At 50.6% G+C, this 25,669-nt stretch overlaps 9 protein-coding genes across 9 annotated transcripts; 5 read left to right on the forward strand and 4 right to left on the reverse strand.

Moving 5' to 3' along the window:
- Window positions 1-994: 994 nt before the first annotated feature.
- C7974DRAFT_179891 (uncharacterized protein) lies at window positions 995-2,385 on the reverse strand. Its single transcript, XM_046136334.1, has one exon. It carries the CDS (start codon window positions 2,284-2,286, stop codon window positions 1,258-1,260), a length of 1,029 nt encoding a protein of 342 aa, XP_045996813.1. The 5' UTR covers window positions 2,287-2,385; the 3' UTR covers window positions 995-1,257.
- A 450-nt stretch (window positions 2,386-2,835) lies between these two features.
- Window positions 2,836-4,239, reverse strand: C7974DRAFT_179856 (oxidoreductase-like protein). The gene is made up of 2 exons (XM_046136333.1): window positions 3,762-4,239; window positions 2,836-3,712 (listed from the first exon to the last, which is right to left on the reverse strand). The coding sequence occupies exons 1-2, from the start codon at window positions 4,024-4,026 to the stop codon at window positions 2,946-2,948; spliced, it is 1,032 nt and encodes a 343-aa protein (XP_045996814.1). The 5' UTR covers window positions 4,027-4,239; the 3' UTR covers window positions 2,836-2,945.
- Window positions 4,240-4,460: 221 nt separating this feature from the next.
- C7974DRAFT_179932 (mediator complex, subunit Med7) lies at window positions 4,461-5,796 on the forward strand. The gene is made up of 2 exons (XM_046136335.1): window positions 4,461-4,681; window positions 4,738-5,796. The coding sequence occupies exon 2, from the start codon at window positions 4,895-4,897 to the stop codon at window positions 5,744-5,746; it is 852 nt and encodes a 283-aa protein (XP_045996815.1). The 5' UTR covers window positions 4,461-4,681; window positions 4,738-4,894; the 3' UTR covers window positions 5,747-5,796.
- Window positions 5,797-6,739: 943 nt separating this feature from the next.
- C7974DRAFT_311330 (uncharacterized protein) lies at window positions 6,740-8,262 on the forward strand (the record flags this gene model as incomplete). The annotated part of the gene is made up of 2 exons (XM_046138305.1): window positions 6,740-6,802; window positions 6,862-8,262. The coding sequence occupies 2 exons, from the start codon at window positions 6,740-6,742 to the stop codon at window positions 8,260-8,262; spliced, it is 1,464 nt and encodes a 487-aa protein (XP_045996816.1).
- Window positions 8,263-9,304: 1,042 nt separating this feature from the next.
- Window positions 9,305-10,674, forward strand: C7974DRAFT_179953 (uncharacterized protein). The gene has a single exon (XM_046136336.1). It carries the CDS (start codon window positions 9,532-9,534, stop codon window positions 10,306-10,308), a length of 777 nt encoding a protein of 258 aa, XP_045996817.1. The 5' UTR covers window positions 9,305-9,531; the 3' UTR covers window positions 10,309-10,674.
- Window positions 10,675-11,537: 863 nt separating this feature from the next.
- On the forward strand, window positions 11,538-13,479 carry C7974DRAFT_180113 (pantothenate transporter liz1). The gene is made up of 4 exons (XM_046136337.1): window positions 11,538-11,687; window positions 11,745-12,332; window positions 12,386-12,891; window positions 12,941-13,479. Exons 1-4 carry the CDS (start codon window positions 11,664-11,666, stop codon window positions 13,299-13,301), a joined length of 1,479 nt encoding a protein of 492 aa, XP_045996818.1. The 5' UTR covers window positions 11,538-11,663; the 3' UTR covers window positions 13,302-13,479.
- Window positions 13,480-16,510: 3,031 nt separating this feature from the next.
- Window positions 16,511-19,799, forward strand: C7974DRAFT_180141 (uncharacterized protein). Its single transcript, XM_046136338.1, has 2 exons — window positions 16,511-16,648; window positions 16,768-19,799. The coding sequence occupies exon 2, from the start codon at window positions 16,871-16,873 to the stop codon at window positions 19,640-19,642; it is 2,772 nt and encodes a 923-aa protein (XP_045996819.1). The 5' UTR covers window positions 16,511-16,648; window positions 16,768-16,870; the 3' UTR covers window positions 19,643-19,799.
- A 99-nt stretch (window positions 19,800-19,898) lies between these two features.
- On the reverse strand, window positions 19,899-21,743 carry C7974DRAFT_358622 (Alpha/Beta hydrolase protein; the record flags this gene model as incomplete). Its single annotated transcript, XM_046139646.1, has 4 exons — window positions 19,899-20,567; window positions 20,620-20,813; window positions 20,858-20,930; window positions 20,978-21,743. The coding sequence occupies 4 exons, from the start codon at window positions 21,741-21,743 to the stop codon at window positions 19,957-19,959; spliced, it is 1,644 nt and encodes a 547-aa protein (XP_045996820.1). The 3' UTR covers window positions 19,899-19,956.
- A 775-nt stretch (window positions 21,744-22,518) lies between these two features.
- C7974DRAFT_393753 (cytochrome P450) lies at window positions 22,519-24,345 on the reverse strand. The gene is made up of 3 exons (XM_046141805.1): window positions 23,991-24,345; window positions 23,507-23,938; window positions 22,519-23,457 (listed from the first exon to the last, which is right to left on the reverse strand). The coding sequence occupies exons 1-3, from the start codon at window positions 24,167-24,169 to the stop codon at window positions 22,581-22,583; spliced, it is 1,488 nt and encodes a 495-aa protein (XP_045996821.1). The 5' UTR covers window positions 24,170-24,345; the 3' UTR covers window positions 22,519-22,580.
- Window positions 24,346-25,669: the final 1,324 nt, after the last annotated feature.

Genomic DNA, 25,669 nt, shown 5'->3' on the forward strand with positions numbered 1-25,669 from the left:
TCATTTGTGGCTGCCCTTGACCCCTTGCTACCAGCGTCTCTCCCGAACAGGCAGGCAGAAGCCATTTCTGCAATGATGTTCAATCTCTGGCGCCTCAGGCGTTGCACGAGCGGCCCGTACAAAAAGTAGATTGGCTGTGCCACATTCCGCTCTCAAGGTCCAGCGCGCTGTCTCAGCGAATCCTACGGAGGAACTGTTTGCACACGTCGTCATTCATAGCCCACCAGCCACTTTGGTAACGTCCACTGCCTCACACAAGGGAGTTTCGAAACGTCGAGGATGAAGGCGCTGTGATTGGACAGTAGTAATCTATGCTGTTCATGCTTCATGCGAGCGGGCCGAGCGGCGGGTCTGCTAATTGCTGTGTTGTCACGCGCTGTCACGCAGGGATCGATATAATCTCGTCCAGTTTGACTGATAAAGTTGTCCATTGACAAAGAGGATGGACATCAAAACCAGCTGATGCGTAACATGTGAAAAGGGTTTTGGTTTTGTGTCATACGGATTGTCACCTCTCTTTCTTCAAGCGTGCATCTGTCGCAGTGCAAAAGTCATCTCACGCATCCAACGCGGGTAGGGAAATGCCGGAACCCATGACGGCAAGATCGTTGACAGCCCCTGCAAACCTAGTCCTGCACTTCTGCGTCGAAACAAATTCTCAGAGCTCATTTTATCTGCCGTACAGAATAGCAAACATCGATGCTTATTTTGTTGATTCCATTGAAATGACATAGCCAGATATGATACACAGAGATCACGAGCACTCACAGCGGCGAGAGTCACCTCTAGTGTTCTACTGGCTACGATAGCTCTCTGCGTGAGTTGCAGATCAGGTCAAGAAGAGCATTCGGGGAGACCATCCGCAAGCTGAAACGACACTCCATCTGCGTGCAGTGTTGTAATGCTGTAGGTTTGAATTGCACCGCCCCAGCCACCTCATGATCAAGACGGAAACGATATGCGTCGTATGGGAGGGCCTCCTCGGTTCAATAGATGCGTCCACAAGGGTGGCATGTCAGACTCTGGCACCGAAGTCGATTCGTTGCACGGTGATAGCTTCACGCTACGTGGAGCAACAGAAGGCGTTTGTTGTGAAATAAGAAATCAGATGTTAGCTCGCTACTGCTGCCTCCGTACGACAAACTAAAGGATACAGACGCCGGGTGTGCACTTTGACCGAGACGCAACACACACCTAGACTCCTCGAGAGTGCTACTGGAACCGTGCTGTTTGCATAACACCTTCTGCCTATGGATCCTAAGAGGCACTGGATTTTCCTAGATCTTGCTTCACGCGGACAACGAGCTTTCCCCTTGATCGACCGGTCTTCAATTTCTCAAAAGCCCTCGGTGCATCCTCCCATTCGAAGACCTCGTCCAACACAGCCCTGACTCTTCCGTCCTTCATCCACGCTCCTAATTGCTTCAAATCATCGGTCGAGGGTTTGGGTAACAACACCTGGTACGGTCGCCTGCCACCACCTAAGAATCCTGGCACAAGGAAGTTGCTTGTAATTTGCGCAAACGAACCCAGGCTAACGGTGGCACCAACTTGTACGAATTTGCCGCCGGGGGCAAGGTATGAGGCTGATTGTTTGTAGAGATCGGCAGGTGAGCCCACGTTGTCCACAGCCAGCTGAAAGATGGGGCCCTTGGCAGCAAGGGCCTCAACGACGTTCTGAGTCTTGTAGTCGATGACCTCGTCGGCGCCGAGGCTCTCGCAGAGCTTCACGTTTCCTGTCGAACATGTTGTTGTGACATGACAGCCGAGCGCTTTCGCGATCTGGATGCCGCAAACGCCAGTCCCTCCCGAGCCGCCGTTGATGAAGACTTTGTCGCCGGGCTTAACGTTTGGCTGGATGGCCTGGATCTCTGTGATGCCTACAACCCCAACACTTGCAGCGTCTTCAGTCTCAACACCGGCGGGCAGACTCGTCAACATATTTTGCGAAACGCTAACATACTGCCCGAGAGTTCCGTTGGAGACAGCGCCGCCTTTCGTTCCAAACACCCACTCTCCAATCTGGAAGGAGTCGACCTTCCGGCCCGCTTTGGCGACTCTACCGCAAAAGTCCATGCATGGTATGCAGACTACTCCAAGGGCTGTTATAGGAGCACTCTCGCTGACTTTGTAGTCGGCAGGATTGAGAGCGATCGCGTGAACCTCAACCAGGATCTCATCGTCGCTGATAGTGGGCTGGGTGGCGGTGTCATTGATCTTGAGGTTTTTCTCTAGCCCACCGGCGACGCTGTCGTACTGCCAGGCTCTCATGGTTGGTCGTGACATGTTTGCGACGAGGTGTCACGGTTCAGGAGAGTGAAGCTACGCGTTTATTTACCTCAAGATCGAGCGCCAGGTAAGTGGTGGCTTGCGTCATCTAGCTAGAAACGGGCAAGCGCATGCCTCCGCTTTATAGATTATCAGCTGTGACCTATCTCTCGACTCTCAGTTGCAGATGCAGAGCTTCTCGGAAATCCACTCGCCATACTGAGTAATATACTAGCATCGAATGCGAAGTGCGGTAGCTACGGGATGTGCTAAAGAGATTGAGGTAAGATGGAGTGACATCCCTGCAACGTCGGCAAAACATCTGGTGCAGTGCGTAGTAAGCTTACGTCGTGGAAAAAAGTACAAGTAGAAGTGAGGTCTCGTCTTAAACGAAACTCTGACAGTAAATTGTAGATGACCCAAGTCCTGCGCAAAGCATATTGGTATGTGCTTCTCATGCCTTGGAGACCCTCTGTATGAACCTTTCTTCTCCTTGCGCGACCTCTAGCGCCAGGTCAGGTTGTTCCTACTGCTCGACAACACGACCAGGATTCTCGAGAATCGATACTGCACACAAGGCTCATGATCACATTTTGAAACACGACTCACTGCCGAGGCTCAACGCAAAGTGCAACCAATACATTCCAAGGTGTTGATTTATCACTCTACGGCCACGCCTAGATAATTCTGTATACCAGTTTCTGTCCTGACACAGTCCCGGCTTTCAAATCGTTCAGACCTTGGGGCACACCCTCCAGCCCATCCCTCACTAGCGTAGGGTGGGCCTTGAGCTCTCCGCTGTTGAACAGAGCCTCGGCTGCCTTCCAGAACTTGACGCCGAACTCATAATCATCGGGCTTAGCAGGCACCCTGTCGTTATACTTCTCACCAAGCGCCGTGTACCCAAACGTCCATCCGTGCTTCACGTCCTTGCGGGGGAAGTTCTGCAGCGGTCCGGGTAAGAGGCCGGAGTAGTGACCACCAGATGAGCTGATTGCTGCTGCGCAGATATGCTCAGAGCCGTGCTCAGCGATGCAGTCGAACGCGATCTTAAGCTTATCGTTGCTGGCTTTGCGGATCTTATCGCCACACTCTGGATCCTTGTAGTCGAAGACGTGGTCAGCGCCGAGTCTCTTCAAGAGGTCAAAGTTCTGCGGTGATGCAGTCGCAAAGACTTCGGCGCCTGAGATTTTGGCAAACTGAACCGCGAGCGTTCCTGTCGCTGTTGAGGCGCCGTAGATCAAGACTGGTGTTGGCTCGGAGACTTTGGTAGGAGGAAGTGGCAGCCCGAGGACCTGGTATAAACCCTGGCCTACTGTGGTAATACCGACACCGAGGGTGGACGCATCCTCCCATGAGATGCGCTCGGAGACTTTGAGGTGAATACCAGCTTTTGCTTTGATGTGCTCGGCAAAAGCGCCGTTGGAGTGGTCCGCTGGATCGCCTTGGAGCTGTCAACAGCTACAATGATCGCCTTGCAGACGCAGACTTACCTCCTCGACAGAATCCGGCCACCCTGTCACCAACCTTGAGGTCCTTCACGTCATTGCCAACTTCTTCAACGATACCGGCGTAATCGCAACCAGCAACGGCACCCTTGGACGGTGTGTTTTCAATACTCTTCCAGTCTGTGGGGTTAAGAGCGACAGCCTTGGTTTTGACAATAATGAAGTTGTCCTGGACTTTGGGGATGGGAACATCGGAACGAACCTCCGAGACGCCCTGTCCGACGTGGACGACTGCTTTTTGAGTAGACATGTTGAGTATGAGGATTAGAAGATGTCACGGCGATTATTGTTGGTGTAGAGAGCGTTGTGCTAACGATACCATTACCTAGATATCTACGTCAAAGCTTTATAGCTTCCTACCCAATGATGCCAATGTGGGTTTTAGCGGACCTAGCAAGCATCATCATTGGATTTGTCATCGTCCGAGGAAGGTTGTGAGACAAAGTCTTCTTGCATCACAAATTGAATATAGTGGAGTAAGTCCTGCGTGAATATAAGCGTAAAGGCATATGATCGTAAGCATACAGACAGGTAGGAGGCGCGGCCTCTCCCATTTTAGGATAGACAGCGGAGAAGTGATCTTCAAGCTGACAAACTCCACGCAACCTACATCAAGAAAAAAGCTTGTTCATATGGCCGATCGCTGGGCCGCCATTGGCAGAGACACTTGCTAAACTCAGCCTGCTGCGCAGACAACAATAATTGCACAATACGCGGATAATTGCACAATCTGTGTTGGAAGATAGGGAGTTGCCTGTGCCAAAGGTTTATATAAGCGAGGGTAATCTGCTTGGTAGTAGGTAGTGTTCGACAGTATTTTGGAGGTAGATGTCAAGGATCGTTTTCGTGTATTCCTATAAAACGAGCGATAATGGAAACTTGGCTTTTGTAGAAGCATCTGTGCTGTAAGAAAACCATGCCTTGTTGCTTTGGTGTGGGGTTATCTGACGTCCTCACCTAGCCGTCGTTTATTCTGGGTCTGTGCGGCGTGACGGTGCCGAGCCAGGGTCCAGCTCTCCAACGCGTCAGGCGACTGAGCCTTGAACGCGACAGGGCATTGTCAACTTTTTACGCTTCCAACAGCATTCTGCACTTGTCTTCAAGTACAATCGCCTACTATGGCAGAAGATGGGCCACTGCTCAATTTCTTCCCTGACCCGCCGCCCTTCTTCAAGCACTTCACGACCGAGAATCTTGACCGCCTCAGAGACATAGAGAATGAAGCCAGCAATGGCGCCGAAGCTTCCACGAACACCGCACACTCCTCTTCGAAACTATCTGCCGAGCAGATCCTCGCTCTGCCAACCGAGCTCCGTTATCTCATCCCACCCCCACCACCAAGCGACGATGAGCCCTTTCACGTTTTTGGCGAACCAGCCAAAAGCTCTGGCACGAACAATTTCACACAGATGATGGAGTTCGTCTCGAAAACGCTGGGCTCACAGTTCATCTTAAGCGACTGGACCTACACGCAACTTTACCCCTCTGCCGTCTCGCCCTCTGCCGAGCCGAGCTCGAGCTCGCACTCCACCGACGCAAACATCGACCGCCAGCAGTACCTTAATCGCTTCAACCGCTCTATACTGCTCGAATACTTGTCACTACTAGGCATCTTGGCACTGGATCCGAAGAGTGATCATAAGGACAGGAAAATGAAGCACATCCTCACACTGGTGTGCAATATGCATGCACTCATCAACGAGTACAGGCCGCATCAGGCGAGAGAGACGTTGATTAAGATCATGGAGGGACAAGTCAGACGAAAAAAGGCAGAGATCGAGGGCGTTAAGACGATGGAGGAGAAAGTTAGGGGTGTCCTCGAAGGATTTGGAAGGGTGGCGGAGTCAGATGGCGAGAAGGGTGGCGATGAGGAGCTCAAAGACATGGTACACAAGGAAGTCGAGCAGGATAGGAGGAGAGACACACAGAAGGGGATGTGGGATGCTATGGAAGAGATATTGGGCCACTGAACATGGTTCAGCGAGGCGAATCATCGTTAACGGGGCCCTGCTCAACCAGAGCATATCCTCAGTCTATTCAAGGCAACAGTATGGGCGGTGAGGGTTACCTCAGCCTATGCACGCATTAGCACAAGTGTGCCCAACAGCTAGGTTCGAGCGTTCTATCGCTAGGACTTCATGATCCCAAATCTTTGGCCTAGCGCGGATAGTGTAAGTCAGCAATATCGATACAGATCCGGGCATGGGATCATGGTACCTATAGTGAGCCTGAGCTCGCATAGCTGGGCTATGTAGCCAGTCTTTACACTCCAGTGTTGCTCTCTTGGTAGCCATGGTCCTTTGGCATGTGAAGTCAGCAATGACAATGAAACCACAACTCTGGACTCTGCAGAGCCAGACGTTGGGTAATTCGGACTGCGCTCAGCCTGGGAATGGCATGGATAGGCTGGTCTTGTTACGCGACTTCAGCCGCAAGAACACCGTTCGCAGATGCGTTGGAGCCGAAGCCCTGAGAGGAATACACACCTACGTTTCTTCCCACTCGTAGCAAATGCTATGCTATCTGACTTCTCATGTTTGGTGTGCGGCAACTGCGATCTACACGCGCATATTGTATATAACATGACGTCATCAGTATAAGGACCTTGGTGACCTTGGTAACTTCGCCTGTCTCAAACCTCCCTCGTATCTATCACGGAGCATCCATCATTACGCGATCTTCGGCGCTTTGACTTCGGCACATTCCGTTGAGGATGTGTGACACAAAACTAGCGGTATGTGCGTGTGCGCAAACGTAACACGGGGCAGCCGCAGCTGATCGGGTACCCATCACCCAGCTCACTTGCTGCGACTAAAAACAAAGAAGGCAGGAGCAGGCAACTACACGTGATTATACGATTGAAGACAAGGTACATACCATAAAAAAGGTATCTGTCGATCTGGTTCACCTTCTTGTCCAAACCTTATTGCACCTATCGATCTCCTATCAACAAAACATACACCATGCCAGGCCCAGTACTGAAGAAACCGTCGAAACGACTTGTCGTCTTCTGCGATGGAACCTGGGTAAGAAGCAACCCTTATCTTTTACTCTTAGTCGACGTTGAACTAACACCAATGTTTAGGTAGGTCGCGAGACCGCTGTGGATGGTGCGCCTCGAAGCAACATCCGAATGCTAGCAGATATGGTTGGCGATGTCCAATTCAGTGACCTAGACCCTCGCGAGCAGCCTGCCGCAGTGCATTTGATCAAACCTCGCTCTCCGAACGTCATTGCCGGCTATCAAGAGGGTGTCGGTCTTGGGGCGACATTTCTTGAATACATATGGAATGGTGCGACTGCGTCTTCTATCGGCGACGAGTGCGTGTCCGTCTATCGATTTATTGTTGAGCACTTCACCGATGACCACGAAATTTGGCTGTTCGGATTCAGCCGTGGCGCATTCACTGTACGATCCGTTGCAGGCATGATCAACAACTGCGGCATCATCCGCCGGCAAGAAGCAAAATTGGACTCAGAGCAAGTCGACCGGCTATGTTACGAAGTATTTCGGATGTATCGTTCCACCTTGCCTATTGATGCCCCACAAAGCGAACAAAGTAAGAGGCGACGACACAACGCAGAAAAGGTATGGCAAGTGAAGCAGCCCATCCGCTGTATGAGCGTTATCGACACAGTCGGCTCCCTTGGGATTCCTCGCCTCAATGCTGGCATTGGCATCGACTGGGCACCCTTCGAGTTCTTTGATCAGCATGTTTCCACTGTTGTGCAACATGTCCGCCATGCTCCGGCTCTCCACGATCGACTATGGGCTTTCCAGCCTTGCCTCGCGTTCCCTAGCGAAAAGGCACCTAACACCATCGTCGAGCAAGTGTGGTTTCCTGGTGTGCACTATGATCTCGGACGTCAGACATTCCGTTTTGTGCGTCAACACCCGACAAACTACCTTGAAGAGGCACTTGGCTGGCTACCGAACCTGCTCAGTCGAACTATATTCCCGAACGAGGTGCTTGCAGATAATGTGCTGAAGTGGATTCTGGAAGGTATCCGAGATATCAATGAAGGCAGCACCTTGATCATTCCCAATGTGAATGATCAGATCACAGATATCAGCGCGCGAATCGCTAGTCCTCGGCCGAACAGTACAGGTAGTGGCGACATCTACGGCGACATCTTGAAGTATGCCCCTGCGGGCACTGTTATCAGTACTGTCCAGAAGGTCTCTCACTTCGGAATCTCGTTGGCGAACAAGGTCCTGCCAAAGTTAGGCGACAACATTCAGGATCTGCTAGGCATTCGCACTATTATGGGCGTTATCACAGCGACAGCAGATCGCAGGATTCCAGGCACTGCAGCTGACGTGAATGGGTACAAGAACGCGATTACTACCAGATCGGGTCAGTTGTTTAGCATCGAAGAGAACGCGCAGATGCAAGTGAGGAATGAGACGGGAGAGGTGCGATATCCCAGTCAGACTCTAGAAACGCACCAACTCTGGAAGGAAGTGTTTGGTGACGATGAGTGAGGAAATGGCCTGCGCAATCAAATGACTTGCATTGTAGTTAGAGATTAAGACCAATGTCACAGGTGCTCCATTTTACTTTACATCAACTCTCCTTTCACGCAATAGGACGAGCAGGTATTTATACGCATTCGGTGGAGTTGTCACCCAACGACTGTCTTGGCTGAAAGTCGAGTGGGATACTCAAGAGACCTACGAGGGACAAGCAATAAAATCAATTCTTGTTGGAAAGAACTTGGGGCTGGTCAACGTTCCATGTGGGGATGCCAGGAGCGTACGTCCAGCATGTGAAAGAAAATGCCCCCGTACTTCCATTTGCTTATACTGAAGGTTTCCGACACTTTCCGAAAGCAACTCTATCCTTTTTAGAGCACCTGTTATACCCTAGCGAGAAGTCCATGCTCACTTGAGTTGGCATGTTACCTCCAGCATCTTTTGCCGGCGCAGCAGGTGGCGATGGGTCCTGACCTTGTGTTGGCAAAATCGGCATCCGTACTTAACCCTGCATCTCGATTGGTGTCCCTATCTAGGTTGTCGATCTCATCAAGGTCGGTTGTGATGCTACCCACTTCTCGATGTGCATCCTTTCGGGGTTCTGAGTCTCCGGTGCGGAAGACTTCTTCGTCTGATCCGTACGTCCGAGTGCTAGAACCGGTCTGGCTGTTCTGTACATTGCAGATATGCTTGATGGCAACTTGCCATGGCCACTGCCTGAATACTTCAAAAAGCACGGGTATAAGAACCCGGGCGATCACTGTACAGTATGCCTATGACAGACGGCTCGCTGATAGCGGTCAGGTGCACGGATTAATCACATGAAGTTCATCCTGCACGACTGGAACAACGAGCTGCCCTTGTAGCTGCTTCATAACGTGACGACGGGAATGAAGAGCGACCATTCAACGATTCATAGTTGAAATCTTCATTGTTACTGTTAAGGACGCATCTCTGCTACCAGTAATGTGGGATTCGGAGATGATGTCTCTTCTTTCGGCGATGGAAATTGCATTATCGTGCTACGACCTCCCGAAGAAGTCAAGACGCCTCAACTGGTAGAATGAAAGGTACTGCGATCGTAGAATCGCCGTTGTTGCACTACCTCGGTTAAATATGTGGCGAGCTGGGGTGGAAGCGTTTCAGAAGTCCATTGGGATGAAACACGGACTGCTACACTATCTCACTGTAGACGCATGTGTTCGTTGAACTTCAGACGTACCTAGCTTCTGCTCATCATTTCCTCTGTATTCATGTCTTCAATGTGCGCTGATCAGTATGGCGATACCAAGGCGCCTTGTTCTCCTTCTCACAGGTACTTTTCTACTCTTGATTGTCGCGACGCTGCTGGGGACCACGATTGAGATTCGCGCCCCGCCGCCGAAGATGATGGCAGTAAAGCTTGCGCAAGCCGCGAAATACGGAGAATCCGAGCGTGAGGTTGCTGCAAAAGCGCTGCTGAACGGCACCGACTTCGATCGCGGAGACATCCTGAACGGAACCGCCATTGCATCAGTAGCGTACACGCCCACAATGACCCGAACCGATGAGGGTATGATTGGAGACCAGAAGACGCCAGCACCGACAACTAGTTCGGTGGACGAAGGCTATATCGAGCCAGACTCGAGCTCATTGCCAGCCGCGATCCCGACTCCACCACCCGCCGCACAAATTCCAATTCTCGCTCTTTCGTACTCTGGTTCTGGCGGTCCGAAGCACTGTCGCGGCAGCCTGCTGCAGAAGATGGCTTTTGCGCGACCTGCAGCGCAATGGAAGGGCGGCGCGTGCATCAATCTCCCCAGCGAAGCGCGCTGCGGCGTCTTCTATTCAGAGAAGGGCGATAATTGCGAAGCACAGCTGTTCAACGAACTGGAATGCTATAACACAACGATGACGTACGTCAATACAGTTGTGTTTATGCCGGAAGAGCGAGCTGTTGGTGCGCTGTGGAAGAGCATGTTCGTGAGGTGCGGTGTTGATGTACCGGAGGCCAAGATGCTGGATCCTGCTATTCTTGGTGGAGCACTGGGGCCGAAGAAGCCTCCTGCTGGATGAAGTGCCGCGAGAACAGGCGGCAGAGGGTCTAAAAGAGATACAGGGCCATGGCGAAATGCGTCATCCAACGGTTGTCACAACGAGCGAGCGTGGTCATTGCGGTGCCATGCGGTCAGCATTGAGATGAACGGAAAGTTCAAGATTTCTAGGGGAACTTTGTTGCGGTCTAAAGCGTCAGCTGTGGGCGCTCAACGCCCCACTTTGACCTCAGCGCAAAATTCTCCCCGGTCTGCACGAGCGAACAATTGAATTCGCTCTAGCTGAACAGTGGATGATTCTTGTAAGGGATAATAGACGACGTAAATTTGACGATCGTCATCAACATCATCCGTTATGGTCTAGGTAAGCTCAATTCATTCCTCTCTCAACAACACCATCTAACAACCAGAAGTGGCTAGGATACATCGCTCTCATAGCAAGCGCCGATGTGGCCGGGGTTCGATTCCCCGTGACGGAAGCATTATCTTTTGCCATTTCTTTTTGCTGCACGGGCAAGATTTGTAGCAGTGTAGGTGGGTCTTGAAGGAAAAGGATTGCCCGATGTTACGAAAGCCTGCTTTTTGTACGCAACAGGAAGCTGTATCAGAGGAGAACGCTACGGAAGTATATCCTGTTGAGCAGATATACTTTCAGTCACAAGAGGACTTTGTACCTGTGTATGCACTGTATCCTTTAACTTTTTGACAGCGGCCTTTGCATACATAGTCCATGCATTACATTTTGTGGAATGAAACCCTGCTTATCGCCATTGATTGGTAAAATGCAAGACGGCAGCGTCATCTTCCAGCACCGCAGTTCTCACTTGGCGCTGTCTTGGATGTTGATAAGAAGAGGGGTAAAACGCGCCACGAACAGCCAATACCCATGTGCTGAAGCTTGTCGAACTCTTGATCAAAGGTCGAGCCCCGTTGTTGCCAGTCCTCGATTACTTTGTTAGCATGTCCATGCACTTGTTTCATTGCCCAGCTGTGGGCAGATAAGTACAATCCACGGCGTTTGGGCAAGCCAGCAAACACTGCCAGGTCTGCCGATATCGCAAATCGTCCAACCCGTTGCATCGACGGATGACAGCACTTTACATGGAGATGTGGTGGTTGCAACATGCACCCTAGTGATGATGTGCTTCGCCCCTCCAAGAATTACCCATCTTGGGAATAAGACCGCTTATTGCCACGACAAGGAAGCGTGTTTCCGTGAACAAGTCTTGATTGCAGAAGAATAGTGCGTATCACGATAGACAATCTGCTATCGTGCAGGCCGTGTCATAACAATACCTATGTGTATAAGAGGCAGATTCTCCCTGTTCGCAGATGTGGTTGCCAGCCCAACCTCACTGATTGCTCAGGATATCCAAGATGGTTGCCAAATTCATTAAGAATGTAGGTTCCAGGGTCCCTTGCTCTATGCAGAACGTTCCGTCTCTTAACATCGTATAGTTCCGCTCCTTCATATGGGACTCGGATACCCACCTGAAATCCCGCGAAGAACGTCGACTTCTCCGCAAACTTGATTTCTCAATCTTAACCATCGGTTGTGTGGGGTTTTTTCTCAAATACCTTGACCAAGGCAACCTCTCCAATGCCTACGTCTCAGGCATGCAGGAAGACCTGCACATGTACGGGAACGAATACACCTACGCCGTGACCTGCTATACAGTTGCTTACGCCGTCATGCAAATACCTAGCAACATCATCATTCAGTATATTCGCCCGAGTTACTGGCTTGCTGCTATGGAGATTGCATGGGGCACGTTTACGTTTGCGCAGGCGGGGGTCAAGAACGTACCGGAACTATACGCGTTCAGATTTCTGGTCGGGTTCTTCGAAAGTTCTTTCTTCCCAAGTTTATTGTATGTGCTTGGGAGCTGGTACACAAAGACTGAGCTGGCGAAACGCATCGCGATTTTCCATATGACGGCGCCCGTCGGCAGTGCTTTTGGCGGATATCTGCAAGCTGCAGTGTACAAAAGTCTGGACGGTCATCACGGTTTGGAAGGCTGGCGTTGGCTCTACATTGTCTGTGGCGTGAGTTACCTCACCTATTATTTCCATACGGAGCTTGAGCTGATCAGATATAGTGCATGACCGTTCCAGTTGGGTTCGTTACTTGGTGGGTGCTTCCAGACACACCGTACACAACAAACGCTTGGTTTCTTAGCGACGAAGACAAACGACTCGCTATCGATCGGGTCCAAAAAGCCGGTAAAGCTGCACCAGCCAAGATAACTCTAGCAACATTCAAACGTGTTCTGACCGGATGGCGCTGGTATGCGTTTGTGGTTGGCTATGTGCTCTACGGCAGCGCGTGTGGTGCAAGTGACTATTTCGGTATCTGGCTGAAATCTGAAGGCTTCTCTGTTGTCGACAGAAACATCATCCCTACAGGAACAAAGCTAATTTCCGGGTTCTGCATTGTGTTATGGGGCTTTCTGTCCGATTACACTGGAAGCAGATTTGTATTCGTGTTTGGACCCCTCGCCTATGGTTTGATTCCAAATGGTATCCTAGCGTTCTGGCCATCGAGCCTAAATGCGAAGCTTTTCGCATTCCTGACTTGTGGCGTACAGCTCATGACTGCTATCTTGTAAGTCTCCCCTACCAGTTGCAGGCCCTAGACTGATGATGTATCGTAGCTACACTTGGGCAAATGAACTTTGTGCTGGCGATAACGAAGAACGAGCCATTGTTATCAGCAGTATGAACGGTTTCCAGTATGCGGTCGCAGCCTGGCTTCCCATCGTCATCTTCCCACAGACTATGGCTCCCACTTTCCGCTACGGTTTTCCAGGTACCTTTGGTCTAGTAATTGCTGCGTTGATTGCAATCGTCGCCATACAGCTTCTGCAGATGCGCTCAGCCAAGCAAGGTAGTGGAGAACAGAGTTCGATTGGTGAAGAAAGCGACGTGGAGGCTGGTATTGACGAGGAGTACGCACCGGACTCCAAAAACATTCGTACAACGAACAAAACAAGAGAGTTAGATAGCGCGTCCTGAACGCTGCAAAGCCGTACTAAGGTATACTGTAATTAGTTACGTGCGATCAGCTACTTGGCGGAATGCAGCATTATGCAGGATGGCACTTTCTCGTCGGGATGTATGCACTTGACCAGAGATATTTAGTCGTAGTTTCGCAGCCTGTTGGCTCAATGACTGTTTGGACGTGTCTGAGCGTGATATGGGTATCTTAGGTTAGACCCCACTTCACGCTTGTCCACAATAACAATTTCGATGCTAGCTACCGATGGGAAAGTGCCATACAGGATCCATGCTTGCAGTCAATACTAAGACCTTGAGTTAGTCGAGTACGATAGAGGTCGTGGAGATACTGAATCGCTTGCATTCTGGCACAAATGTCCGACCAGCCTGCATCCAAGCACTTTCCTATCTTTTCCGACCGCAGAGTAGTGTCCAATGATAATAATGATAGTGAAGATATTAAAAGCCCACTATCACAGCATGGTGAGGTTGGTGCGAAGGCTAGATCTTCGATGGGCGACTCCTTTTTCTGATCCTACAGTTGATTATAATTAGATTGTCACACAGCCCATATCGGTTACTACTCTGTTTAGCTCACATAGGCGACCATAAGGCCATACTTGAAGTACGCTACCTTGGCATGTGGACCTCCGGCTGACGCCATGGGATCCTTTTGCAGGGTTCAGTGCGTATTGTTTCCTAGTCATCGATGAACAGCAACGAGCGTCCATTTGAGCTCTCCGAACCCTACTTGCAATTGGAAGATTTCATGGCGCGTGCTGGCTGCGACCATGGATCTCATCACTGCGTTGCAGAGGCTTGAAGAGACACTGGCGAAAGAGATCTTTTGGGTATATATACAAACTGAACGCTTCCGACAACTGACCGACTCTGTTCAGGTGGGAATTCATGGCTCTGTGTGTGTTGCAAGATCTGAGCATTTTCGACCAATGGGCTAGTAACATCGGGGGGTCAGCTGAAGCTTCAAAGCCCGACGAAACGGAACAGAGCTATTCGTGAGAGTGATGGCAGCGACCGGCTAAGTAGTCGAGCTCGATAGATCGATAGATGGCTCCAACCAGCTGACTAGATCCTTGACCAACAGGCAGACGAGGGGGATGACTGAGTGCACGTAAGTTTTGTCTGCCGCTTCTCGCATATAGTTCATGAAATTCTTTCCCCGTGGCTAGTCAAATAATTAGTGTCAGGCGATCTCAAGCAGAGTCGTAGGGAACATGAAGCGTGGCTACCCACAGCTTATCATTGAGAACTTCGTTCTACCTCATGCCTACACTTTTCGACATGCAGATGGTTACTTTCATGGCCGCGATGGAGCGAACAGAGAAACATTGGCATTGACCTTTGGATAGGATGTAATTGGTCGTTGAGTAGAGACTTCAGATGACAGAATTCAGCTGTACGCTGTGGTACGGTGAACTAAATGCATCGAGGACATCTTGTGTGTGGTTGAGACTACTTATTCGAAGGTAGGCAACCAGAGCTCATGCTAGGGAGCAGGCAATCTTATCAGCCAAGTGGAGCGGACGTCCACGGGGTGGACCGACAGCCCCCTGGGGTTGGAACTCTCCAGACTCATGAATTTTTCCCACCTACATCTACTGTGTGTGTGGAGTGGGGTGGGATGAAGACCCACGTTTGACATCGGGAGGGGCCTTCGCGGCCGAGCCAGAGAGAAGTCATGCACGTACCGTGAAGGAGTAGAGACGAGTCAGAGTCAGCGTTCCAACTATGTGGAGGGGAAAGGGGAGTCAGTCTTGTTGTTCTCGCCTAAGCGCGAGACATGACGTAGAGGCGGTGGATAGGTCCTTCCGCTTGCGGATGGCCCCTAACCACCTCCGATGCAATGACATCGTCGTTTGGAGGTACTGCAATTATTTCGCACAACTGGGTACGGGTATTGAGCCACTATGGACACGCGTCTTCATGAGACGCGAATATTTGTTGAAGTGTCCGTGGTGTTGAGTGCTGTTTTTGGCAACACAGTGTCGACGAAGCACGGCATGCCTCGCAGTCCAACCATCAGGAACATGTGATGGAAGCGCCGAAACAGCCGCGTCAAGAGTCAGCTCGTGTTGCAACTGTTGGGATCTGCGCGGTGCAGGGGAGGCACGGTATGCACGGCTTTCATCCGGCTAGACGGGTTTGGCCGAATACATAAGCTTTTCCGGGTTTTCAAAGTTTTTCAGCCTCCTGTTCGCCACAAGGCGAACCACAACAGAGTCCAAGCGGCTGTCATCTGACTAATGAACCCATCACGATTCTGTCCGCCTCGAGAAATAGCATTCATCATTACCGCAGCCTGCCGTGGGTCGCGACATATCACGACAGCGATGTGGCGCTGAAGGTTTTCGATCATGTCGTACACTGCTCTGCCAACCACGACCGCATCACCCGCTCGATGGCCTTGGAGTTTGCGACCATTGGAAGTCGCGCATTGTGAGGCTTGGGGGCCCAGTTATACCCACAATGCTCTTATCTCGGATTCCCTCATCCAGTGCACCAAGAATTTGGCACGACCCGTCCACTTTTCCAACGCATGGGCTGCCGTGCTTGGAATGGGCGAATGCAAATCCCAACCAACAATGGAAGTGTAGCTCCTGAGACTGTCGTCAGTCAAGAACGTCAAGTCTCGGTGGAATGATGATATTCTCGTGTCTGTTTTGGAGCGCTGCATTTCCTCACCTTGACTTCACAATTCCTTACCGGCCAGCTACGGCCAGCTTATCTCGCCATAGCTTCGGTACACTTGCGAAGCGTTGACGTCGGAATCCGCGACGAGAACTTTAAGAATATTCGGCGCCGACATCTGCAGCCACCCGCAGGTGCAGCGTCGAGAAGTTCGGCTCACTTTTGGTGCGGCTACGATTTCGATGGTCCCTGGCCTCCCACTACCACGTTCCCTGTCGCTATACTCCACCGACTGTCTGCTTTGAGCGACGAAGGCCACGCCGAACATTCTGGCCATTTATATTCGCAAACGAAAAAAACGGGCCCTGTAACGCCACGACAGGATTTGTGAGGGTTCTGCTCAATCGCTTGTCGCTCGGAAGCACTTGGAACAACATCCGCGTTGGTGGGCCCTTATCTATACCACCAAACCCTGCTGAGAGAGTGCTACACTACGACCTCCTGTTTCTAATAACCGTTGGTTCCGTCATCAATTCCACCACACTGGTATCTCCTGAAATATCCAGTCATTACTTCTGCTGCATTAAATTCTTATCACCACCGGAGATTCTTGTCTGTGCCACTGCGCCAGCGCGCCCAAAGCCCCATATATACCCGAACGTAGAGCACTGATTGCTCCTTGCATTCGACACTACGGATGGGAGATCTACCACTAGGTGCATTACACAGCTACGATTCAAACCATCCTGAGCCTTTCAGCCGCTTTCGGCTGTGAAATATCACCCCCACGTGCACCGTTTCCACGTCCTGAGTCAAGGAGGCCAACGTTCTAGAGGCACGTATCGACCGACGACTTACGGGGTTTCGGTTCGCTGCCAAGAGAGTCACTCTCCCACAATCCCCGCTCCTCGGTCATAGGCCGACAGTATAACATCAGGATGGATCCCTTCCAGGATCCTGGTCCATCGCACACTCACCTCAGTTCTGAAGACCAAATGTCTTCAACCCCAGGACGCAAGCGCGTCGTATGGAGGGAAGATACTACCGCTAATGTACCTACGTCTTCAGTCACGCCAGAAGACAATAACACTGGTTCTGGTGGCCACAATACCCCGCTACAAAGAGCGGATCTCTCACAAGATGATCTTAGAAAAATGCGAGAATCTATCAAGATAGCTCTTTCAGAAGAATATCCTCAAGAAGCAGGAGCTACGCCACCTGCTCGCGATGTTCAGAAACCACGCCCAGCGATACGGAAAGCTGCTCGTACGCCTCCAGAGTTCTTCCTCAATGATGAGCCCAACCCTTTCGAAGATGAAATCGAGCGAATTGATCGACAAAATTCGCTCCGATCCAAAGCCAAGGAGCGGTCGGGTCTCGAGGCCCAGCGACGAGCTGCAAAGCTTTCTCAGTCAATGGGTACCTACTCTGCTCCTATATCTCGTCGTGGCTCCGAAGGCCAGCTGAGCCCACCCTCAATGGAGCTCCAAAGCATGGTCAGCTCGTATAACAATACTGCTGAAAACAGTGAAGAGGACGACGACAATGACCCGCAATTTATGAAGCGAGCCTCTAGGCTCCTACGCAACCATACTGTCCGGAATGGTGGTGCCGGGCCTGCCATTAGCATGGAAGATTTGTACCATGCGGAACCTCCCCTCCAGTCTGGTCAGGTCACTCCCACAAACGGTGTCGAAATTGAAGCCGAGCACGTCGCACGTCCAAGAAAATATCGAACGGGTGTTTTAGGAACGCTACTGCAAGCGTCAACCGCTGCTGCTCAAGCTCCTGTTACTGCCGGCCGATCAGGTCGGGCTTCTCACTCCAGGAACACCAGCGCAGGCTTCACATTCAGTGGGGCCTCGACGGCAGCCAACTCACCAAACACATCGCCTCCCCGCTCAGGAACCACAACTCCTCGTAGCAAACATTGGTACACCCGCCATGGTACTAATCAGTCCACCAACTCTATCTCCACGCTCGTTGGGAGCTCTGCTCGTAGCTTTGCTGCACCCTCCCAGCAAGACCTGGGCAATGAGTTTGCCGAGCAAGTCAAGAAGACCCGCCCTGGTATGGGCAAGCGATCGAAATCAGATGAATCTGTCAAGAAGCCTAAGCAACGTCGTGACAAAGACATGAAAATCAAGATCCACATCGCTGGGACATTGGCGCGACAGAGCTACCTTCGTAAGCTTTGCAAAGCTTTGATGATGTACGGTGCGCCGACGCACCGCCTGGAAGAATATCTCAGCATGTCCGCACGTGTTCTGGAGATAGAAGCTCAATTCTTGTACATGCCCGGGTGTATGATTTGCGCCTTCGATGACAGTTCTATTCATACTTCGGAGGTCAAGCTTGTCCGCACTGCACAAGGCGTTGATCTTGGGAAACTTCGCGACGTGCACGAAATTTATAAGGACGTCGTACACGACCGTGTCGGTGTTGATGAAGCAACTCCTCGCTTAGAAGCAATCATGGGACGAAAGAATAAGTTCGGCCGTTGGCCCAGGGTGCCCGTCTACGGCCTTGCCTCCGCCACAGTCGCTCCTTTTGCTTTCAGTGCCCGACCCATCGATCTTCCCTTCTGTTTTCTGTTGGGCTGCATTATTGGTTGGTTGCAGTTGATCGTCGCGCCTGGAAACGAGCTCATCAGCAACGTCTTCGAGATTGGCGCCGCTGTCATTACAAGCTTCCTCGCGCGCGCCCTTGGTTCCATTCGTGGAAAGGACGGCAACGAGATCTTCTGCTTCAGTGCCATGGCTCAGTCCAGTATTGCTCTCATCCTACCCGGTTTTATGGTGCTTTGCGCCTCGCTGGAACTCCAAAGCAAACACATTGTCGCCGGGTCGGTTCGCATGGTTTACGCTATTATTTACTCGCTCTTCTTGGGTTTTGGAATCACCATCGGCACCGTTCTATATGGTATGATGGACAAGAACGCCACATCGAAGAGGACATGCGACAATCCCATGTCTTCCCATTTCTACTACCTCTTTGTGCTAGCATTTGCGATCTGCCTCATGATCGTTAACCAGGCAAAGTACAAGCAGATGCCCTCCATGGCAGTCATCGCCCTCATTGGCTATGTTGTCAATTTCCACAGCTCGTCATACTTCAAGGCCAATGCGCAGGTCTCCAACACTCTCGGCGCCCTGGCAATCGGCATTGCCGCCAACGTGCACGCTCGTTTCGGCCGCCATGTCGAGAATTGGGGCTTGGATACCTGGGAAAACAAGCTCCGTCCTCGTTTCATGGCATTACGCAAGAAATACCTGCGCAATCGTCATGGTGCTGTCCGCACACTACCCAAAGTCGAGCGCTCAGAGTACAGCACTGCGCACAACGACAGCGCCGTTCAGTCGTGCGCCAGCTCTGTCAGTGATTTTGTCCCGCATACCCGTAAGATCGGATATGGCCTTGCTGCTGCTGCTATGCTGCCTGCTATCTTCGTACAAGTCCCGTCTGGCCTCAGTGTGCAGGGTTCGCTCGTCTCTGGCCTCAGCTCCGCTGATCAGATCACAAGGAATACGTCGGACGCGACCACGCTCAGTGCAGCAGATGTCACGGCCGGCGTTTCGTTGAACAGCATTGCGCTCAATGTCGGATTTTCGGTCGTGCAGATTGCAATCGGTATCACCGTTGGTCTTTTTTTGGCTGCGCTCATTGTCTATCCTCTCGGCAAGCGCAGGTCGGGTTTGTTTAGTTTCTAAGTCTGGCACTTTTTGTTTTCAAAGCGCACTGTTTCTTTATAGTCTCTCTTTAGCGTTTTTGAAGCGAAAGACATGATAGAGATGCATTATCGGCGTTGGTAGTCAAGCATTTGAAGGAGTTTAGAAGCTCTGGTAGCTATGAATAGTTGGATCTTGGTGCTGCTGGATTTACGTAGAGACAGGCTCTGGATGGTTAGAAACACGTTTCTGTACAGTCACATTATCTGTATCTGTCCTGAGACATTGTAATATGCATGTTTGCTTCATATCCGCGTATAAGTTCTGCATACTTTCTCGCTCGACCACATGCCTGATCAATTCCGCTTCACCCTCCTCATCGACCTCTCACCAGAGCTGCTGTAAGAACTCGGCGTGCTTGTGGGAGGCAAAGCAACGAAGGACTCTGTATGTGTGGCCTTGGCTGTCCCGTTTGTGCTATAATCATCCGTAACAATCTTGCTCCCGTCCGCGATGATGACATGATCTAAGACACGCTTGAAGTGTTCCAGACTAGCCGCAGGCTGATAGTACGGTACCTCGTGACCTGCTTCGTAAATTCTTGTGAAGCTGAAGTTGCCGTACTCGCGCACCTCGCCATACTCTACACCATCGACAAGGAACGGTGTGTAGCCGGCGGCGTTGAACGCAGCTTTGTCGGTGTGATTCACAGCTAGAGATACAGCTTCGCCGCCAAACCAGTTACAGATGTAGTCTGCGTCACCGTAGAGTAGAGCAACGCGGACACCGTAACCAAGGATCTCGGAGAGATCTTCAATGAAGGAGTAGACGAAGTCGCCTGTGGAGGAAAACCCGGAGAATACCTGAGATGAGCTAGCAGATGTGTAGTTGATATTGACTCCCAGGGCCTCCTGTGTAGAAGCAAGGTTGAGGAAATCCATGAAATAGTTAGGGGGCGTAGGGTCGTCTGTGTTCCATTAATTAATTATCGTCACCCAACCCGAAGTCTGATCACGTACCGTAAGGATGGCGTATATCGTACACACCGCGATCACCAAAGTTATAGTAAGGTTCCTCTACGAGAGATCGGCAGAGAGTCATTGCAGTCGAGCATGTGAGCTGGCCATCTTCTGTACTGCGATTTGACTGCTTGCAGTATTCAATCTGATCGTTGCATCCTCCTGGAAAGTAGAATGCTTGCTTGGCGAAGGTGCTTTTGATATTAGTACATTACTTAAAGCTCTATGGTCCACTCACTAAACTGTATCGTTGTAAGCCTTAATACCGTAGGTATTGTTGACGGCAAACTCAGGATAGTAGGGTGCTTGGACTGGAATACATTAGTAAAAAGTGGCCGCTGTTCAATAGGAAACGTACTCTGCTCATCAATGATGCCGTTTATAACGCCTAGTGTGTCCATGTGTAGTTCCACACCTTGAGTAGTACCGTTTCGAATGGCCTCGTTCTGCTGATAGAAGTAGTTGTAAAAGCCTGGTCCATAGTGGCCTCCGTAGCTTTCAGTCCACAGATTGAAAGTCATGTTCTTGATGTCCGCATCGAGCTGTGGAGAAAGCTCCAAGAACGCCTGTAGAATGTGCCATGCTCCAATAGCTGCGGCTGCTGTAGTGTTCGCTTTGTCGGGATCAACAAGCGAGTATCTGCCCTTATCGTCTACTTCCGTAGTTTCATAAGAGAATCCCACACCAACTGGCTGGCTCAGATAGAGCATGTTGCTTTGTTCATTCCAGGAATAAGGATTGAGCTGAGTCTTGAGGTCCTCCGTGACGTTGCAAGGGCCATGTTCCTGAAACAAACCGATGAGGCTGTCGGAGCCCGGGCCACCGTTGAGCCAGAGAGTAAGTGGCTTGTCCTGGGGGTTCTCACGTGCTTCAAAGAACCAGAAGAACATATTGGTTTTCTCATTTAGGCTGATGTATCCAGAATAGTCATCAACGCCTTCGGTGGTTTCGCAAATACCCTGCTTGCCGGGCTGCTTGTAGCGGATTTGTGCCCCTTGAGGTGATGTAATAGTCTTGACACCTGTAGCATTGGCGGGAACTTGACGCTCGACGAAGGCATTTGCATGAGCGCCTCCGAAAGAAGCAGCCGCCAAGATGCTAGCTATCTGTGTCAATCGTGCCATGTTGAAGGTAGGTATGTTGACAATGAGAGCGATCGTAGCCTAGGAGATCCAAGTCCAGACTGACTTTATAGTTACTCTAAAAGTGCTGAAAGCGACGTCATTTCCAGGACCCGTATCACTGCTGACGCTGATTGCTTGGATTTTACCATGATGTGAGGCAAGGTAGCGTGGGGCAGGATTTTGTCTTACGACAATTAAACTCAGAAAGGCAACAACGTCGAAACGGTCCGATGCTAATGGTTGGATAACACGGTGGAGATCGCAGGGCAGTGCAGCACCGTTGCTATTGTCCCTCAGGCCCGGTTCGTATGTCAATACGTCTCTCAGTGCGACCATATTCGTTTGTCGTCAGAGCCTGCAAAACACTGCAGTCTTAAAATCTCCAATGTCGATGCATTGCAATAACTTTCCATCACTTGTCACCTGTGTACATAGATCGCTCAGATCCCGAATCTGTAGTCAAGCGGCCCGGCTATTCAAGCTTCGAGTGCTTACTGTATCAGGAAGGTACGATGCATGCCTGCGAAATAAGAGCTAATGCCAAGTAAGATTGAGCTTATCACGCTGGCTGGTAAAGCTTGAACACGTCATGAATATGCGGATCTTCAGTGCGACTTGCATGGGTAGAAGTAAGCCGCAGAAGAGAAAGAGGGGAACGGCCTTGCGAAACCCATGATTAGCGTAAAACGCTAACCAGAAGTAGAAGGTCGTGAAAGCTGGTGCTCATCATACGTAGCAATTTCGGGGAATCGTCAGAAAGACTCTTTAAGTTTATCAACATTGCTAATGCTTTCCATGGACTCTTGGCCTTGAGCACCTTGATTACTTCACCTCTTATCACCATACAAACTTCCAACCCGCCTGCTCTTCGCCTCTTGGCACAAATTCAACATCTATGTCTTGGTCCGGCTTTGGCATCGCGTTCCACATGTCTGCATTTCGTTTCGTAGGCTCTTGCCACTCTCCATCAGAAGGAGAGACGTCGAACTTGAGCAAAACCATAGTCGCCAAGCTCAGGATAACATTGGTGGAGAAGTGTCGTCCGGGACACATCGTTGCACCGGCTCCAAAGGGACGGAAGGCCGAGGTGCTTGAAAGATTTTTCCTGGAGTTTGAAGAGAGGAAGCGTTGGTGGTCAAAAGTATCGGCAGTAGCTCCCCAGATGTCTTGATTGTGATGTACGCTCTGACCCGGGATCATAACAATCCCATTCTTCTTGAGTAGGTACTGACCATCCAGAGTTGTATCGTGCTGGACTTGTTTGATGTTGATCACAGTGCTGTGATAACGAAGAGTCTCATTCAGTACCGCGACAAGGGTAGGGCAGCGATCTCTAACAGTGCTGAGGTTGACAATCTTGACTTTCTCGAGACTTGATATTTCCGTCACTGAGCTTAGCTCTTCTCGAACGCTCACGGTAAGGCTCTTGTCCGAAAAGAGGTGGAACAGCAGCCAGAAGGCTGTCACAGCGCCACTACTAAGCATCGCCAAGGATGTGGCCATCTCCATCTTGGCAGCCTCCTCAGTGCTGAGTCCGTGGCCTTTGTTAATTTCGTGCATCTCTGGGATCATGGGAAACGCCTGGAGATGACCGCCCGTCTCGAAGTACTTCTTGAAGGCGCAGACAATACGACTACGCGCACGCAGAGCCTTGCGTGCAGTCAAAGATGGTACTGGACTGTATAGTAGATGACTGATGCCTGGAACGAACGTTCTGTGTTGGGATCAGCTAGGAGTCCATGTATTGAGTCTAGAAAACTTACCCCCAGCTTTCCTCGATCACTGGATCGTCGTATGGGTTTTCAGGTCCATATATAGCTCCAGTCATTGCCAAAGTAAGCTCATGGCGCACAATCTCTTGTAGACCTCCTCTGATGCTGTGAGTACTGTTAGGCAGGCCGGAAGTGAGTCTTTCTACGGCAGCCTTCGTGGCAATCTTCAGAGAGTCGCCCGAGAGGAGATATTTGTGTACGCTCATAGTGAAGCCATTGCCATGAGATCCAAATCCTCTTCTAAGTGTGCTTTGAGATTCTGTGTTCAAACCACTAAAGAGCATCCCGAAGTCCAGTAGATTCGGCACAAACGTTTGAGCACTAGCCTTACTCTGGATTTTTTGAATCAAGTATGGTTCATGTACGACATACAGGCGCTGGAAAGGCATTCGTAAGGTCTGGATTGGTAGATGGAATCGATTACTGTATACAGGATCAGCCACTCACGTCTTGTAAGCTGTCTTTTGCGACATACCTGAGACCGACCAAGTACCCAGCTCTTTGTTTTGCGATGCCAATGATGGAATCACAAAATGGAAGTTTGCTCTCAACAAGACGAGGCTCCCGTGCATCCTGCGTAGTATGTAATATGAGTTGGAGTAAAAGATATGCAATGATAGCAATTGCGGCACCGATGGAAAGAATGAAAGGCATCTTGTTCGCTTTCTCTGCAGCGAAACTTCTGAACGGCAGATTGTAATCGAATCATTGCCCATGTACATCTCGAGTATTTATATTCCGCCTTCCGAGAAGCATCCTCGTATCCAGTGCAGTGCTACTCATACTTCGAGTTACGGACGGCGACTGCCATCGCACTTCTTACCAAGAACATCTTCTCCAAGCAACTTCGTGCGTGTGACAAACTGCTGGGGTTCTTCATCACACCGCATGCGTGACGATTGGTGTCCAAGCGAGCTCAGAAGATCATGAATAGTATCATCCCCTGGCCAAGTTAAGCCACGAGCACGAAGCACAGTTCCAAAATGAGAGTAGACAATGATTGATATCAGTGGCAATATTCCGCCAACCTGGATCTTCGGTATGAGATCGCAGTGCTCAAGGGGCGTGGTAGCCGGAGCAAATCGAATCGAGCAACGCAATCATTGAAGTGAGACGCATAATGGCTAGGTATCTGAACCTCGCCGACCTCCTAGCGCAAAATGGTCGGTGGCCGACAATTCCGAATCCCAGAGATACGGTTCTGCGTTAGGCCGGTGGTGCAAACAAAGGGATACACAAGTGCTGGAAACTCTGAGGAACATTGCTGGAAGTAAAGACATGTGCGAACCCGTTGTTCTGAATGAAGTTAACACCGGACCATATTTCCGCAAAAAGATATCTCTATCTCCCGCGACCAGGTCATGGGTACGGTAACTTGCCTGCCGAGATCCACTGAGGCTATAATTTGCCACGTGCTGGCACCGAATCGGGACAGCCGAGGTTTTCACTCGAGAGGAATGTCAGTGACAGATGCAAGCGAGGTAGCACTAGCGTAGATAGACTGGATACAATGATATGACGAGAGCGAGACCAAAAGAAGAGGGGACGGGCCGTGGCTACTACCTATCGACGGGTCGGCCGTGGCGTCATTCATCAGAACCTTGAATTGAGGCCGCATCTTGCAGAGCTGTTAGCGTTTCGAGTGAGCATTACAGCGTTTGTGGCATGCAGAAGAACGGCATGTATGCACGAGACCCGAAAAACAAAGAAATAATCACAGCGCCCTTACATACTCACAAGCCACAATGTCAAAGGTCCTTTCCGTAAAGAGAGCCTCGCGTAGACCTTGTTTTCACAGCAAACTAATTTGCCCAATCATCAAGTTGGTGAATTCTTATCGCTGAAAGAATGTTCCTACCCAGGTACAGTAAACGAAGATCGTTCTCCAGTAAGTAGCTGACCACTGGACGTACTGAACACGTTCTAGTGAACCACCTTCACCATTCTGGCTATAGAGCTGCATTTCAATAAGTGATCGCAGAGTCGCCAGCCTAATATGTGGTAGTCGGTGCAGATGGCGCAGTCGCGATGGCGTAAATCGTTGACTGCAGCCCTGAGACAGGAATTGTAACCTCATCTGTCACAACAAAAGTTTGGGTGACAACTAGCGTTTTCTTCGTGGTCGACTGCAGGTTAGTCGGCGCTGCTATTGTA

The sequence above is a fragment of the Boeremia exigua genome, assembly GCF_020726555.1.
Source record: "Boeremia exigua strain MPI-SDFR-AT-0100 chromosome Unknown C7974scaffold_6, whole genome shotgun sequence".
In the NCBI taxonomy this organism is placed as follows: Eukaryota; Fungi; Ascomycota; class Dothideomycetes; order Pleosporales; family Didymellaceae; genus Boeremia; species Boeremia exigua.